Here is a 16,781-nt window from a genome sequence, read left to right on the forward strand (position 1 = left end):
ATCTCAATGGAAACCCCGTGACAGCCCTGATGCAGGTTACTATTATTATCAGCAGCACAGAGAGGTTAAGTAACTTGCCTAAGGACACACAGCCAGGAAGTGGCAGAGCCCGGTTATAGGGCACCAAAGTCTGAGCTCTTAACCACTACCCTATACTGCCTTTCCGGGTATGGCCAGTCACAGCAGAGTGGGAGACAGGGAGACAGTGAGAGAGGAACAAAAAGGATGAGCATTCAAGGGAGAGAGATGGAAGGGGACAGGGGACAGAGAGAGAGAGAGAGAGAGGGAGAGAGGTGAGGAGAGGGAGATGAAAGAGAGAAGAAACAAGGGGAGGAAAAGGTTCCCCTCATCCCTTTAGCTCCCTCCAGAACAGTCCCTGCCTCAGGGCCTTTGAACAGTTCCCTCTACCTATACCTAGCTCTCTCTTCCCCCAGGGAGCCAAACGATTTGCTTCCTTCCCTCCTCCAGTCTCTGCTCAGCTCGCCTGTTATTTGAGAGACTTTCTCTAACCATCGCGTTATTGCATTTTTGTCCCTAGGATGATGACAATGATTTTGTTTATTGCCTGGCCCCCACCTCTGCCTCATTAGGCTGTGAGGTCTATGAGGCAAATGCTTTGCTTGTTTTGTCCATTGTGGGGTCCCTCTCACCCTGAAGGGCACCCGGCACAGAACAGATGGCAAATCAATTATTGGTGGATCTGTTAACTAAATTACGCATCCTTTCCTCTCCCCAGAAGACTTAAGAATCATCAGTGAGATGCCTTAAGATCTCAAAGACCTCAAAAACCACCTCAGAATATCACCGTGTGGATATCAAACCCTCGAGGAACATTAGAGTGAGCTTTGAAGAAGAACAAGAGGATTGAAAAAAAAACCTCTCCCCACTCGCTCTGTGTGTCTGAATCAGGAATGTGACTCTATACTTTCCCTAAGGTTAGAAGGTCTTGAATGAGCTTGAACTCTGTGGCAGTTCCAACTCGCTAGCTGCTTTAGAAAGCTTCTGCATCTTCCGGGACTTCTCCATCTATACTTGCTGGGCTTTTGTAAGAGACCTCTCCCCTCCCCCATCTCATGGTACAACAATGGCCTCAAAACCCTTTTAGAAGGGTTCTATGCTGTCCCTCTTCTACAGAGAGGTGGATTCCTTTGCCAGTTAGAAAGTGCGGGGCTGGAACCAGGATCCAAAAAAGCCTGGCTCCAGAAGCACACTTGTAACCACCGACCGTGCCCTAAAGCATCTTGTCTTGACCAACACGGGGCTCAAGCGACTTGAAGATTCCAGGGATTGTCAGAACTGACAACCCACCAAGGAAACAGACATCGGGCAAGTTGTGCTCCAATCTCCTTTGTTGATCACTCTTTTTGTTCATCATGGAATGTGGGTTGTCATGGTGACGGGAGGAGACCACAGAAGCTACTGAGATAAAGGGAAATTTAAAGTGGCTGGGAAAGCATGCTTCTTTGAGGGCAAACTTCTCCAAGCCAGCCCAGCTTCTGTTTTCTTTCTACCACCTGGGACCCTAAAGGGACACAGCTATGTGGAAGACGGTCTCTGCTACCCTCAGCCAGCCCCTCTGGCCTCCACTGCCAACCTCCAGCCCCCGGCTCACCTCTGCCGCTGCAGGGAGGAAGTCCTCTCTGGGACGTAGCTGGCTCCCCCGTGGTGGCCGTCCCCGCTTCCCCCGCCGCCTCCCCGGGCCCAGGGCAGAGCGCCACCAGCTGCCGAGGAGCCCCCAAACTGCTGAAGCTTGGAGCTGAGTTCACTGATGATGCTGGCTTTTACTGTGGCCAAGGCTGAGGCCTGAGGCTGGGCTAAGGGCCCAGGCAGGGGTGGTGGCGGTGGACCCGGGCCCTCCTCCCAGGGCAGCAGCTTCCGAGGCAGGGAGGAGGCGGATGGCAAGGGCACCGGTGGGCCTTCTGGCTCTACAGCCCCTGGACCGCCGGCCACACCTGCTGTCGAAGGTCCTGAGCAACCACTCAGGGCCAGCAGCCCATCGGTTCCAGCCCCCGTCACCGAGACGGTGGGGCTGGTGGGAGTGACAGGGTCTCGGAGTCCCCCACCGGGGCCAGGCCGCAGGCCTCCACTGGCCCCAAGCGCCCGGCCCCGGAGCTTAGAGGGAGTCATGAGCTGCGGTGGGTATGGTGGGCCAGGAGGACCGCTGCCCCCGAAGGCCTGGCCGTCCAGGTAGGCCACATACGTGTCCAGAAGCTCCGGCCCACTGGCCACACTGGCCACCCCGCCCCCAGCCCCGCCTTCGGCAGACAGGCTGCTCAGCGTGGACGCGCTACTGATGGTCTCCAGCGGGTGGTCACTGCTGCTCCGACTGTCCACCTCCTCGATACCAGAATCTGTGCCAGCTGGAGGGTCTGGGCCAGGCTGTGGGGCAGGGGGAGGCGGGGCGGCTGGGGCTGCTGGGCCCGGCGGAGGCGCGTCCCCAGCAGCTGCGGGGCCCGCCTGGGTCAGCGTGGCCACCTCGCTGTCATAGGAAGTCAGGCTGGATGCGGTGGAGTCCAGCGTGGGAGGGGCGGCGGCCACGGCAGGGGGCGGTGCAGGGGGCGCTGGGCTGGCCGCGGTGGGTGGGTCCGGCAGCGGGTGGGGAGGCCCCGGCGTGAGGGGCGACTCGGGCTTCTCAAAGCTGTTGGAGAACTCCAGGGGCGGGGGCAGCGGTTCCACAAAGAGAAATTCGCCGTCTTCCACGTCCACCGAGGGGGCGGGGGGCGGGAGGACCAGCAGGGGGAGCCCGTTCTCGTCACTGCCCCGCGGGGAGGTCGGCGAGGGGGGCACGGACCGGCGTGGGCTGGGCGGCGGGATCCCCGGCCCGTCCTCCGAGGGGGGCCCCCTTCCCCCCGCCCCACTGGCCCGGGGCTGGCAGTTCTCGAGGAACCGCACGTGGAGGGGCAGCCGCTCGGGCTCCTCCGGGGCTGCGGACCTCCAGGCCTTGCTCACCCCGGGGTGCGGGGCGGGGGGCTCTGGCCCCAGGTGCAGCAGGAGGGGCCCGACCCCGGGAGCGGTGGGGGGCAGGCGGTGCAGCAGGGAGCGTCGGGCAGCTGGCGGGCTGGCCGGAAGGGACTTCTCCTGGCTGCCCAGCCCGGCCCGGTAGCCCAGCTCCCGGCGGGCCGGGTCCGGCGGGGGGGCTCCCCAGAGACGCAACACGGGCTCGTGGTGGGCGTGGGGCGAGTGGTGGTGCGGCGTGGGCGGCGGAGCCTCGTAGCGGGGCGACGGGGGCCTCGGGGGGGGCTGGGGGGCCCCACCGCCCTCCGCGGACTCCTTCAACGCCCGCTCTCGGGCGGCCAGGGCCAGCCCGAGCGGGGAGGCTGGGTCCAGGGCCTTGCCGGTCAGCGGGTGGACCAGGGGCCGCGGCGGCAGGAAGCTGGTGAAGGCGCTGCTGCCTCCGCTGCTCCCGTAGGCTCGGCTGCCGGCTCCGTAGCCCCCGTAGCCGCCGCCACTCCCGGCGCCTGCGGACTCCAGCCGGAGGTAGGGCTCGGCCGAAAACATGCCTTCATCGATGGATTTGGAGTGGCGCAGCCGGGGGCCCGGGGGCGCGCCCGGGCCCAGCGAGCTCTCGCCGCCATCCTCGTCCCCCGTGTCGGTGGAGAGGAAGAGCGTAGACCGCCGGCGGGCTTCGTTCTGCCAGCCGCCTTCTCTCCGAGCCGCCCCGACCAGGGCCGCTCCGAACTGGCTGGTGAAATCGAGGGTGGCCGGGCCGCTGGGAGAGGCGGGAGCGGGCACGGGCGAGGGGGGCGGCGGCACTGGCGACATGGCCGGGGCGGGGCTCGGCGCGGAGGAGCCGCCGCCGCCGCTGCCCCCTCCGCCGCCGCCGCCGCCGCCGCCCGCGGTCTCGGGCTGGGTCGGGGGCTCCGCCTCGGTGCTGCTGCCCTGGCTGCTGCGGCCGCTGCTACTGGTGGATGGAGCCTTGATGATGATGGTGGGTATGGGGATGGAGTTCTTTTCCGACGGGGCGGCCGCGGCCGGCGGCGGCTGCGGGGACGCCGGAGACGTGGGCGAGGGCGTGGGCGGGAGGCCGCCGCCCTTCTGGGGCTCGCCTTCGACTTTGGTCTGCTTGACGAGCGGGCCCTTGCGCCCGCGGCCCGAACGGGCCGGCACGTACATGGCCGCGCTGGCCGCCCGGGGAGGCAGCTGGAAGTAGCGCAGGGCCGGGGCCTGGGAGGCGCCGCTAACCCCGCCCCCGCTGCCGTGGTGCGATGGGGACAGGGCCCCCGGGGTCGGGCTGGGCCCGCCGCCCCGCCAGCCTCGCAGGCTGGGCTGGGGCCCCAGAGCCAGTCGCGGTGGGGGGTCATCGGGGGAGCCGCCTGTCTCCATCTCTGGGGGATGCGGCGGGTGGGCGTGGTGGTGGTGTGGCTGGGGGAGCGGAGCGTGCGGCTGGTGGAGGGGCGGCGGGTGGTGCGCAGGCGGCAGGGCCCCGCCGTGGTACAAGCTCTTCTCACGGCTCCCTACACGGCTGTCAGGAGGGCAGGGCCCATCGAAGGACGACGGTGACGAGGCGGGGTGGGGGACACCTGAGCCGGGGTTGAAGGGCGCTCCCCGGGGAGAGGGAGTGAGGCGGCCGGAGGAAGAGGGGGCTGGAGGTGTGCTGTAGGGGGGCTCTGGTGGGGACGTGGTGGGCGGCGGCGGGATGTCCTCCGAACCAGGCACAGACAGGCTGCGGCTGAACTTCATGGCTGGGGGTGCTAGGTAGGGTCTCTCATCTTCTGTAGCCCCTGGGAAGACACAGAGGATCCAGAAGCAGGGTTGGGATGGGAAGGGGTGGCCTCTCTGTTCCCCTGTCCCACAGAACTTCAATATTACAATGATAATAATAATGACACCCAGTAGATGTTAAGAAGAACATGGGTTAGTCTAGAGCTTACCCAGATGTGGTAAATTCAAATCCGCTTGATACAGTAATACACGTTGTGCACTGCACAACAGCAAACGGCAGAGGGAGCAAGAGAGGTGTGGTGTGTGCGTGTGTGCGTGTGTGTGTGTGTGTGTGTGTGTGTGTGTGTGTGTGTTGGGGGGGCGGAATTCAGCTGAACTTCCTTCCCTGGCCAGGAGGGGGCGCCTTTTCTAATTCGCCCAAAGGCACGGTATATGCTGGCGGTCGCTTGGGATGAGCAAAAATGGCTTGAGCCAGGAAGAGATACGGTGTTTCTGGGTATACTTACAGATTTCTTTTCATGTACATGCAGAAAAGAAATGTAATTAGCACATCAAATCTATGATTTCACAGATAGCACTGCTTAGGATGAGGCTAATATTTAAAAGAGGGAGCCAATTCATAGGTAAGCAATGTCAGGTAGATGTATAGGTAACTGACATTAGGCAAATGACACACACTGGTGGACTGTGGACACTGAAGCTGGGGAAAAGCTAGATCCAAACAGCGAAACAACTTGGAGGGAACTGGAGGAGTGGAATCTTTTGCCTACTTATCAACTGCCAGGGCTCAGTCCCTGATTCCCTTTTCCCCTCTGACTACTCGCTCTCCATTGACTATCTCAACCAGTGTCATGGCTTCGTTCACTGCTTCCCTGCTGAAGACTCCCATGCTTGTCTCGGACCCAATGCTTACCCCTGAGCTCCGGGCTTCTATATCCAAATGCTGCATCCACTTGGATGTCTCACTGGCACCTCAAACTAAGCAGGCCCCAAATTGAGCTCCTGATTTCCTCCCCATGATCTTCCCAAGCTGCTCTCTTAGCAAATGGCAGCTCAGTCCTACCTACCTCAGGACCTTTGCACTGGCTGTTCCTGCTGTGTGGAATGCCTTACTTCCAGATAGCCCCATGGCTCCCCACTTCATCTCCAAGTTTCAGCTCAAACCTGCCCCCCAGCACTCCTGACATCTCTCACTCTACTCTTTTTCTATTTTTTTCCATAGCACTTAACACAGCTAACATACTATATCATTTTCTTATTTCTTATCCTTATAATCTGTTGTCTGTGTTCCCCAGCTAGAAGGTAAGCTCCATGGGGGCAGGACCCTTTAGTCTGTTTTGTTCCCTGACAAATCCCCAGCAGTTTAGTCTGGCATATGGTAGTGCTCAATAAACATTTGTAGAATGAATGAATGAATGAATGAATGGAGTCTGGTATAAGAGAGAATGAACTAGGGTCTGTGGTGGTTTCGACTTAACTGCATCCAGGCAGGGGCAATGATGTCCCCATTTTCTAGATGCAGAGCCCTAGGCTGCCTGCCCTGGGTCACACAGCCAGGAAGGACAAGAGCCAGGATTCAAACCCAGGTTTGCCCAGCAACAAAGCCTGAGCTCTTTGCCCAACTTGATGGTCACATATGGAAGGAGAAAAGAACATTCGCAGGCTCTCTTGTTTTCCCCGTAAACTGTCACCCTCCCAGCCTCCCCTTTCCCCACTGGCGTCCCTTACACCCACCCTTGCAGGTGACATACCAATAGACTTTTGCCGGAGCATGAGTCCAGGTCCTGGAGGCAGGTAGGAAGGACGTTCATAACTTGGCTGGGAGCGGTGGTGGGGATCAAAGCTCGACTTTGGGGTGGCAGAGGAGGAGAGAGAATAGAGAGCAGAGAAAAATCAGTCTCAGGGCATGAAAATCCATGGATTCCCCACACAGCCATCCATTCCTTCCCCAGCCTCTGCAGGAAGGGAGAGGTGTGTGAAGGAGATGGAAGGGAATTCTGGGGTAGGGAAAGGTTTCTGAGTCCTGACAGCAGCAGCGGGGAGAAAGAGAGGGGGAAAAGTCAGATTATCAACTGAGCCTGTCTGCTCCGCTTCCCAAGCCCATCACCAATCTGGGCACTTTTCTCCACCCCTGCTGTCACTGCCCAGGTCCAAGTTACCACCATTGCCTGCCTGGATGACAGCAGTAGCCTTTTCCTTGTCTCCTGGCTGCCACCTCTGTCCTGCCACCCATTCCTGGTCTGCTTTCCACGCAAGAGTCAGAGAGATCTTTCTAAAAGAAATTCTGGTCATGCTATTGCCCTGCTTAAAATCCTACAGTAGCATCTCACATCAGTTAGGAAGGGATCCAAGTTCCCAAGTCTGGTCTTCAAAGCCCCCTGTGGTAGACACTGCCTGTGCCCACGCAGATCTCCTCAGCCAGGATGCTGTGCCCATCCCCAGCCACTGTGAGTGTCACCTGCCTGCAACACTTGGCTGCCCCTTGCTCTGAAGAATCATTCCCCCTCCAAAGGAGTTGACGTGCCCCAGCTGTTAACGCGCCCCCACTTCTGGGAGCAGCCTGCAGCCAACTGACAGGGAGGTCTAAGGAGGGATTCTCTCCATCCTGCAATTCACACTCCCGAGCTCCCCAAGGGATCAGGCTGAAGGCAAACTCCAGTGGGGACCAGGGTTGCTGACTTTCTCTGTAGCCCATCCTGTCTCAACCATGCCCTTACAGGTTCCCCCTTAGGAAATCATTGTCTCAAGCATCCTTATCTCAGGCTCTGATTTTAGATTAAGAATCATGGTGATTAAGACACCGTGTATAATCTAGCCCTTGCCTATATCTCCCACCCTGGTCCCACCACGCCCACCTTTTCTTGCTCCTGCAGTGCCGCAAGGTTCATCCCTGATTTAGGACACTTACAAGTCCTGGATCTTCTTTCTGCAATGGTTTCCTCCCAATCATCATAGATTCCTTTCCATCTTTATGTCCTCTGCTCAAATATCCCTCCCAGTCACTGCCTACTGCATTTCCCTGTCCTGTTTTCTTCATGACACTTCTCTCACTTCTTGCTTACTGTCTGTCTGTCTTCCTGGTGAGAATGTCAGCTCCCTGAAGGCACCAGACATTATCCCAGGCACCATGGGTACAGGGTCAAGGGCCCACGATACTTTTAGGGGAAATGTTTTAATTTCTTTTCAAATAGGAAGGAAAAATAATTATAATTCAGCCTGGATAATATTCAGCTTTGCATCAACACAGTCATAAAATACTGATTTTTAACTTTTTTTTTTTTTAGGAGGGAGGGGCTCATGAAGGCAAAAGTGCCAAAGGCCCACAGAACTCATAATGCAACCTTCCTGAGGGTAGTGACTTTATCAGTCTGGTTCACTGCTAGGTCCCCAGTCCCCAAACAGGCCTGATGTTCTGTAAGCTTGTGTCAAATGAACGAGCCAATGTCAGGCCCTCCGGGGCCCCGACTCCCCTGCTTCCGCCACGTGGCCCCATGTGTCTTCCTTCTCCGTCTTTGAGACCAGAAGTTCATAGAAAGGAAGGCCTCTTTGGATGGGGTCCCCACTTTTGGGGTGTGACCCTAACTGCCCTCACCTCCCCACCACGCCCCCTCCTGTCCCCCTGCTGTAACCACTCCCAGTTCTCTGAATTCCCTGTGCTGTTTCTCACCTCAGAGCCTCAGCATCCGCTGTTCCCTCTGCCTGGAAAATCCCTTCCCCGCTCTCTACTAAGGGAAAACTCCTTGTCATCCTGGCCCCCACCCCGGCCTGGCCACCCCCTTCCTCTAGCCCTGCACTTCCGAATCCAGTGGCCACTAGCCATTCAGATGTACATTTCAATTAATTTGAATAAATTTAAATAAGCTGAATTTGAACATTCCCTTCCTCCATCACACTGGCCGCATTTCAAGTGTTCAATTGTCACTCATGGCTGGTGGCTGCCATATTGGACAGTGCAGATGGACAGCATCTCCATCATCACAGAGAGCTCTACCGGACAGTGATGCTCTAGCCCATCATAGAATGCACCTGTGCTACCCCTCTCACTGCCCTCGCCTTGGACTGGGACTATTTCTGTGTTTGCATCATTCATTCATTCATTCCACAGATATTTATGGAGCACCTGATTTATGCCAGGGACTGTTCTAGATGCCGCCGTAAACCAAACAGACAAAAGTCCCTGCCCACATGAAGGGCAGGCAGACTATTAACAAAATAAATTAGTAAAATACGACGTGGGTCAGATGGAGGTAAGCGACAGAAGAGAGGGAGACTATAATTTAAAATAAGGCAGTCAAGAAGACCCCGCTGAGAGGGTACAGCCTGAGCAAACTCCTGAAGGAAGGAGCCAGGGATGTATCCAGGGGAAGAGTATTCCAGGCAGAAGTGCAAAGGTCCTGAGGTGGGAGTGAGCCTGCTGTGTTCAAGGAATAGTTAGGAAGCCAGTGAGCCAAGGGCTGAGGGGTGGGAGATGACATCAGACAGGTGGTAGCAGGGTGACGCTGGGTGGGAGCTGGTAGCTTCACATGTCTCCTCCCTGGAAAGCCTTCCTTCTATTACTCTGCATCATAATTTCCTCCACCTATCCTAGGTTAGAGTTATAATTATTTGCTTACTTGTTTATTGACTGTCTCCCTGGGCATGTAGCCTACCCAGTACCCATTCTACTCTTCTTCTTTGATAAGAAAACCCCAATCTTATTTGGCACCTATTGAGAGACTACATTTCCCAGCCTCCCTTGTGGCTAGGTGTGGTCATGGGACGAAGGCCGGCCCAGATGCATAAGTGGAAGTGTTGTGTTACTTCTGGGAAGTCTCATCAGAGGTAACCCAAGAAGCAACAATGTGCCCTCCTTTGCACGTCTGCCTTTTCACTCTTCCTTGTTCCTGCTACCTGGAATGCTGGTGCAATAGCTGGAGCTCCAGCAGCCTCTTGGACTATGAGGTGACTTTGTGGCTAGGGTGAGAAGAATTCTAGGTCTTCAAGACCATGGAGGCTACCACACCTGCCTCAGACTCCCTACTCCAGACTTGTTCAAGACGACAGAGATATAAGCATTTGTTTGTTCAAGCCACTGTTATCTGGGGGTTTCTCTTATATACAGCAGAACCCAATTCCGCAAAATACCCCCACTCCCCCGCCAGTGTCAATTCTCTAAGGGAGGTAACTTTGTTTGGCTGGTTCCCTCCTATACTCCCAGGGCCGAGCAGCAGGTCCAGTACATCGTAGTTGCTCAATAAATATTTGTAGAATGAAGGACACCTTGACAAAATGGGGGGAGCACCCCAATGACGTAACCCTAGTCCCGTTCCTTTGAGAGCGCGATGGGGAAGGATCACAGTGACAGGGGAGGGGTCAGAGTGACGGGGAGGGGACAGAATAGAGTGATAGAGGAAGGGTTCCCCCAGCTGAAGAGGGTCCAGACTCAAGGGAGAGGCGTCCGATTGGCACACTGGCAGAAGACCTTCCAAGTGGAAAAAGAGGGATCAAATAATGGGTTAGCTTGGCACAAGAGGGGTCATAGCGGCAGAGGAGATGTCTGACTGACAGAGGAGCCATAATAGCGTCTGAGGAGGCTAGGAGCGACTGCCTGAGGGGTGGACGGACGCAAGGTGAGACAGGCTGACCTCCCTCAACAAACGGGGAGCCGTCTCTCCCGCGCGGAGGGGGCAGCCAATCAGAGTCTGCCAGGTGCGTGTGACGTCACCGACTGCCGGGCAGACTCCTCCCCAGCGAGTTGACCAGAGGTCCCGCCCTCCTCCTGTGCCACCTCGTGGGTCGCTGTGAGTCTGGTGCCTCCATGGCAGAGTGTGCCCTGGTGCTGTGCACAGGCTAGAGGCTGGGAAATTCGCGTTAGGGAGCCAGCCCCTGAAAGGGGTGAGGGGGAAGAGATCGGAGGGGGAGACAGATGGGGAGATAGAGCAAGACAAAGACAGAGGTGGGGAGAGACAGGAGGGGACATGAGACAGCCATGGGAAGAAGGTGGGACCCAGCACGGCAGGGCGAAAAAGGCAGTCCTGAGAGATTCTGCCATGGAGAGGGCCAGAGCTACCCTAGGAGGGAAAGACACGCAGCCAGGAGGTCCAGACGTGCCCCGGGAGGGGAAGAGGCCGAGGATGCACCCAAGATGATACGGTAAAAATAACCAGAGGGAGAAACTGAGTCCAGAGAATGGCTGAAACCAGAACCCAGACCACCCAGGCCAAGATGTGGGAGGTGGGGATCAGGGGACACCCCCCCACCCCAGGGAGGTCAGTCACCAGGTAACAGACAGTAGCCAAGAAAACCAAAGCCACACAGAGGGGAGGACAGACAGATGAACTGCAGAGCCCTAGGACGACACAGAGCCCAAGAGGGGCCTTGGCCTACAGCGGATCTGCCTGGGGTCTGCATCCTCACTGCTGGTGCAGTGGGTCCTCCCAGCCCCCCTTAGGTTTTACGCAGAGGTGTGTTTTTCAGGGAGGGTTGAAATCTCTCCATCCTTAAGTTTTTAAACAGTGGCGTCTTGCACAATCTTTTGCTCTGTCCACGGTGGTGCAGGCCCGTTAAAGGAGCCTGGGGGGCCACACTGGGCTTCCACACTGCCCGCTTGCCCCCCTGGTTTAGGTGCAGCGGAGTCCAAGTGGGAGAGTGAAGAGGGGAGAGAAGCCGAAACAGATGGGAGATGGAGACCCAGAGGAGAACAAGACCACCCACTGAGAGAGGCACGGAGATGCAGGAAGGTCACAGAGGGGTCCCTGTGTTGACTCAGGGGTTGAGAAAGATCAGGGTGACTGGTGGGAGGTGGGGGCAGAGATGGGGGCAGAGAGAGCCCTTAACATGAGAGGGAGGGCTTGGGGGAGGCCCAGGGACAGACCCCAGGAGGGAGAAGAAAAGGGGAAATGACCGCTGGCCTCCAGGATCCAGAGGAAAGGGAGGCCCCATGAAGACCTCAGGTGTTTCATTTCTAGGAGATGGGGGCAGGCGGGCAGCTGGTTATATTATTGGCCAGTGTCTGGGCCCACCTGGGGGTGTCTTTGGAGCCAGGATCTTGTCTGTCCTGTAATGAAGGTTCATGCATGGAGGGGCTGGCACCCTGGCAACCTGGCACTTGGTGGGTACTCCATGCATTTGTTGAATAAATGAAAACAGGACTGGCCCTAACCTGTTAGTAGAGACTCCGTACCGAGCCTGGAATGTTGTTGTGGGGTCTCTGGGGCGCATGCGGGGGTCACCGTAGGGTCTCCAGTTTGTTCTTTTATGGCACGGGGAGGCTCACCATCCCTTGAGAGCCTCTGTGCTAGAAGCTGATCTCATTCAGTCCTCCTAAGAACCAGCAAGATTGGCTTTACCCCTGTTACAGAACAGGAAACTGAGGCACAGAGAAATTAAAAAGCGTGGGCCAAGCGACATAGTAAGTTAGAGGCGGTCAGGCTTTGAAGGCATGTTTGCCTAGCTCTACTGCCCATGTACTTTTTTTTTCTGGACAGTACTTTTTTTTATATATATATCAGAGTATAGATGATTTACAATGTTGCGTTAGTTTAAGGTGTACAGCAAAGTGATTCAGTTGTTCAGTTTTTCTGGTTCTTTTATATCATAGGTCATTACAAGATATTGAATATAGTTCCCTGTGCTATACAGTAGGTCCTTGTTGTTTATCTATTTTATATACAGTAGTGTGTATCTGTTAATCCCAAACTCTGAATTTATCCCTCCCCCTGACCTATGGACTTTTAATCCTTACACTGACCCTGGGGGGAGGTGGGCATGGAAGATGACCCTAATAGGCCCAGAGATTTCAAATTCCTCACAAAGCCAAGGACGGGTGTGAAGTGAGGGCTCCTGCGTGCAGGGCCCTCTGCCGAGCCCTGAGAAGTGGCCAAGCACCCTCTGCCTCTAAATCTGGGAGAAATTCTAGGAGTATCGATACAAAATTTGCCACCTGCATTTTTGGCTCTTGTAAAAGTACTAGGGGGCTTCCCTGGTGGCGCAGTGGTTAAGAATCCGCCTGCCAATGCAGGGGACGCGGGTTTGAGCCCTGGTCCGGGAAGATCTCACATGCCGCGGAGCAACTAAGCCCGTGCGCCACAACTACTGAGCCTGCGCTCTAGAGCCCGCAAGCCACAGCTACTGAGCCCACGTGCCACAACTACTGAAGCCTGCGAACCTAGAGCCCGTGCTCCGCAACAAGAGAAGCCACCACAACGAGAAGCCCGCGCACCACAACGAAGAGTAGCCCCCCGCTCGACGGAACCAAAGAAAGCCTGCGTGCAGCAACAAAGACCCAACGAAGCCAATAAATAAATTAATTAATTAATTAGTTACTTTTTAAAAAAGTACTAGGCCTTCTAGAATAGGTGGTTGAGCCCTTAAGAGGGCTAAGGATAGATTTCAGGGGCGCCCCGCATGCTTACTTGGATGGGGAGAAAAACCCTACGTCTTTATTTTCATTATTCTCCAACTAAAACACAACATTTTCTCAATTAAGGATGTAGGTAACAGCCCACGTCAGTCTTAGCAAAACCTGTGACTGTATCCCCAACAGAAATCACAGGTATTTCTGTATCCTTCACTGCAGAGGCTGCAGATTTCCCTAAATAGTGTTTATGCTTCTTAGGACTTCGAAATTAGAGTAGTCAGGATCCACCACCAGATCTTTCTGGCTACCACGGTGAAGAAAAGGCACCGACATTACTATATCGCAAATTTTGCTTTCAAAAAATATCCTGATAACTGTATTTCAGTGTAACTGGCTTCTTTTGTTATCTCATGTATTTTTTTAAATTTTATTTTTGGTTCAAGGGACTTGTAGCCTAACTTCATCCACTCACAAGAGCTGAACTCTTTGCTCAGGCTTGCACTGCCCTCGTGAGGCTACACCCTTCCACTGTCACTCCCCACGGTTATGTACTGTTCTTGACCCTTACGAATTATGTTTTATTTTATGCATTTATAAGCATTATTATGAGGACGATGCCAGCCTGCCAAAGGGGTCCATGGTCCCGCAAAAGTCAAAGCACCCAGTTTTAGAGTCAGTGGTCCCTTGGTCACCAGTGGTGGGTGTGGCCTGTAAAAAGAGGGAGTCAGAGGGTGGGGTCAGAGGGCAGGGCCTGGGCAGAGAAGAAGGAAGTGCTGAGACAGAGGTAGGGCCCCATGTGGCCTCTGGAGGGTGGAGAGGGGAAAGCACTGGCAGGGCTGGTGGGGGATGTGTCCCCATGAAGGGGCACAGTCTAGTGAGGAGGGCAGCCAGGAAGGGCCCAGCAGGTCCCCACCCGAAGAGCCAGGGCCGTGGCTGGACCACGGATCCAGTTGCCTGACTGCCTGGGGTTGAAATCCCGGCTCCCTCTCTGAGCCTCAGTTTCCCTTCTGTATCACAACCGAGTGTACCTCCCAGGATGATTCCAAGGAATGAATGAGATAAGCCACGTAGAAACGTAGCGTCAGAAATGTGATCAACACCCACTATAGGTTAGCAGGCAGAGCGCAGACAGAGATGATAATTAATATTTTAATAACTACCACTTGTTGAGCACCTATTATTATGCACTGTGCCTGGGCCAGGGAGCGCCATCCGTGACATCGTTTTACCTTCCCTCAGACCCCTGAGGTGGGATGGAGATGAACAGAAAGAGCTGGGCAAGAGAGCATGGAGAGTGGAGGGAGGTGAGAGAGATGGGATCTGGGGGGACAACAAGGAGGAAGAGGATGGGCTGGGAGGAAAGGGGACGCCCAGAGTGGGGAGAAAGGAGGGAACCCGTAGGACGGGCATGAAACACCGGGGAGTGAGGAAGGATTTGCAAGGAGAGAGGTAAAGGCTCCAAGCTGCCCTGTGCAGCCCTCAAGCTTCCTTCCCCCCAAGGGCCCAGCTCCCCAGACCAGGCTGCCTACCTCAGTGGCAAAGAAGCCTTTGGGTCGGTGTTTGCCCAGGGACGCGAGGCCACCAGGCCCAGGACTCTCACTTGCACTGATGGTCTGCTGAGCTGCCGCCAAAATTTCATCCAGTTTGTCTAGGGGGAGGCGGAAGAGGGACGGAGAGCCAGAGAAATGAGGTTTGCTTTGGCCTGGCGCAGAGACACAGCTGCCGGGAGCCCACTCAGTGTCTTGTGTGAACCAGAAAAGGGCACCCTTGTCTCCCTCCCGGTGGCCCGACGGCCCTGCTTGGAGACACAGTCTCCAGCCCGGCAGGCAGGACCCAGTGATGGGAAGGGGTGAGGGCGGTGAATAGGACAGCCATCGTGTGAGGGAGGGTCGAAGGGAGGCAGAAGGCAGTGCGGAGAGGCTCAAAACAGAGCTGGGAACTCAGACTCGATGGCTGGGGCCAAGTTGAGGCGTGAAGGTGATCAGTGCGGGGGCGGGTGGCTGAAGGGGGCGCGGGCCTGCAGAGGGATGGAGCGGATGCGGCACCCCCGGGGGTGTGGGGTCGGGGCCCTGGGCCATCTTACTGAGAGCCATCTGATACACGGTCCGCTTTTTCTCCATGCTGGGCACCGGCGCAGGTTGCTGCTCGTACTCTGTGGGCAAAGAAAGGATGCGGATGAAGCCCAGGGGCGCCCCCCGGAGGGCGGGGCGGAGCGGGCTCGGCCAGCGGGCGTGGCCAGCGGGCGTGGCCAGCAGGCGTGCGCAAGCGCGAGTGGGCAGTGAGGGGCCGGGATGGGGGAGGGGCGAGTCCGCCGGCGGGATGGGGACGGGGGCCCTCCCGCCAGTCCTGTGCCCACTCACCACTCTTCTTCTTCCAGGGCGAGACTAGCCCGGGGGAGAGGCAGTAGAGGAGCGAAGAGTTAGGACTTCAGGGGGAGGCGAGGGACCCCCTTTCTGGAACGCCCGCCTCCCTCAGGGCCCTGGGGTGAGGGCGGTCAGCTAGCTGCCTGATCCGCCCCCGGGCAGGGGCAACAGCCCCGTCTGGAGGGAGGGGCTCGCCTTCCTTTCTGTTAGTGGGAGTGAGGGGAGCTGGTGGAGGGAGAGATGGAGAATGGCGGTGGGGTTCAGGTGGAACAGAGCGGGAGGGGCTAGGAAGGAAACAGGGACCCGCAGAGAGGAACGTACGGACGCCGACAGAGACCCCGACACAGAAACAGATGTAAGAGGACGAAGGAAAGTCGGCTCTCAGACGCCCTTTCCCAGCGACACACACGCAGGCCAGAGAGAGTCTGACCCATGGACTGGGGGACAGGACCAGGACGAGGACCCCTGGTCACTACAACACTAACGAACTCAAGGGATGGTCCAGCCTCCCGCTGCCCCTTTCCGTCCGCAGCACCTGGGCCCCAGCAGCCCCGCAAAGCTCACCCATCTCCTCCAGCTCTGAGGTCATGGACTTGGAACGCAGGGAGATGGTTGGAGGCGGGAGCCGCTTAGCCTGCGGCGGTGCTGGAAGAACGAGCGGGGTCAGGCGTCAGTACCCTGGAAGGAAAGCCCGTGACCTGCCCCCCGCTCAGCACCGCGGCGCTCCCAGAGCTCGGAGAAGAGGTGCCATCCGCATGTTGAGCCCTCACTCAGTTCCTCTCCAGAGGGTCCTGAACCAGCAGCCCTGGCGGAGGGAACGCTGCTGCTGCTGGTGGGGGGGACCATTGGGCCATTAGGGCTCCCTGAGGATTGTGGTCTAGTAGCAGCGGGGGACCCGGGCCCGGCCACACAAGTGGGGGGCGGAGCACCTTTCTTATGAACAGCCTCGTCCATGTCCGGGTGCCTGGTGACCATCACCACCTTGACCATCAGCGTGTTGCCCCCTTGGCGTATCATGTTCACCACCTGCCGGTGGCCGACCTTCACCACGTTCTGCCCGTTCACCTGTGGCACAGACACCCCCCAGAGCACACCCAGTAGGTGAGGGGAGGGATGCTTTCCACTTCAGGGTCCCCGTCGAAGTGGCCTCCTCCTGCCTTGTCCCGTATGTGGCACTGTCGGTCACCCTTCTCTCCCCTTGACCCTCCTCTGCCTTGCAAGCCCCCAACTCTCTGTTCCTGTAACTCTCCTGGCCTCAGGGTTGGGGAAGGGGCTGCGGCCACCCTATTTGCCTCTCTCTCCCTCCTTGCCCTCCAGCATTGTGTGTGTGTGTGTGTGTGTGTGTGTGTGTGTGTGTGTGTTCAAGCGCGTGCCCTGGCGGGGGGGGGCGGGGAACAGCTCTGTCATCTGAGATACTT

At 57.2% G+C, this 16,781-nt stretch overlaps 1 protein-coding gene across 2 annotated transcripts in view; it reads right to left on the reverse strand.

Moving 5' to 3' along the window:
- The window catches only part of SHANK1 (SH3 and multiple ankyrin repeat domains 1), a gene marked incomplete at both ends in the record, with an annotated part of 42,981 nt that overhangs the window by 1,070 nt on the left and 25,130 nt on the right, over positions 1-16,781 (reverse strand). The window contains 7 exons of one of the 2 annotated variants that reach the window (XM_079723037.1): positions 1,613-4,721; positions 6,414-6,510; positions 14,530-14,648; positions 15,084-15,152; positions 15,361-15,384; positions 15,928-16,008; positions 16,293-16,428. In XM_079723037.1, coding sequence (XP_079579163.1) covers positions 1,613-4,721; positions 6,414-6,510; positions 14,530-14,648; positions 15,084-15,152; positions 15,361-15,384; positions 15,928-16,008; positions 16,293-16,428 — 3,635 coding nt within the window. The remainder of the gene's footprint in view (positions 1-1,612; positions 4,722-6,413; positions 6,511-14,529; positions 14,649-15,083; positions 15,153-15,360; positions 15,385-15,927; positions 16,009-16,292; positions 16,429-16,781) is intronic. The other variant, XM_079723038.1, reaches the window with a different exon arrangement.

Source organism: Hyperoodon ampullatus (genome assembly GCF_949752795.1).
Source record: "Hyperoodon ampullatus genome assembly, chromosome: 18".
NCBI lineage: Eukaryota > Metazoa > Chordata > Mammalia > Artiodactyla > Ziphiidae > Hyperoodon > Hyperoodon ampullatus.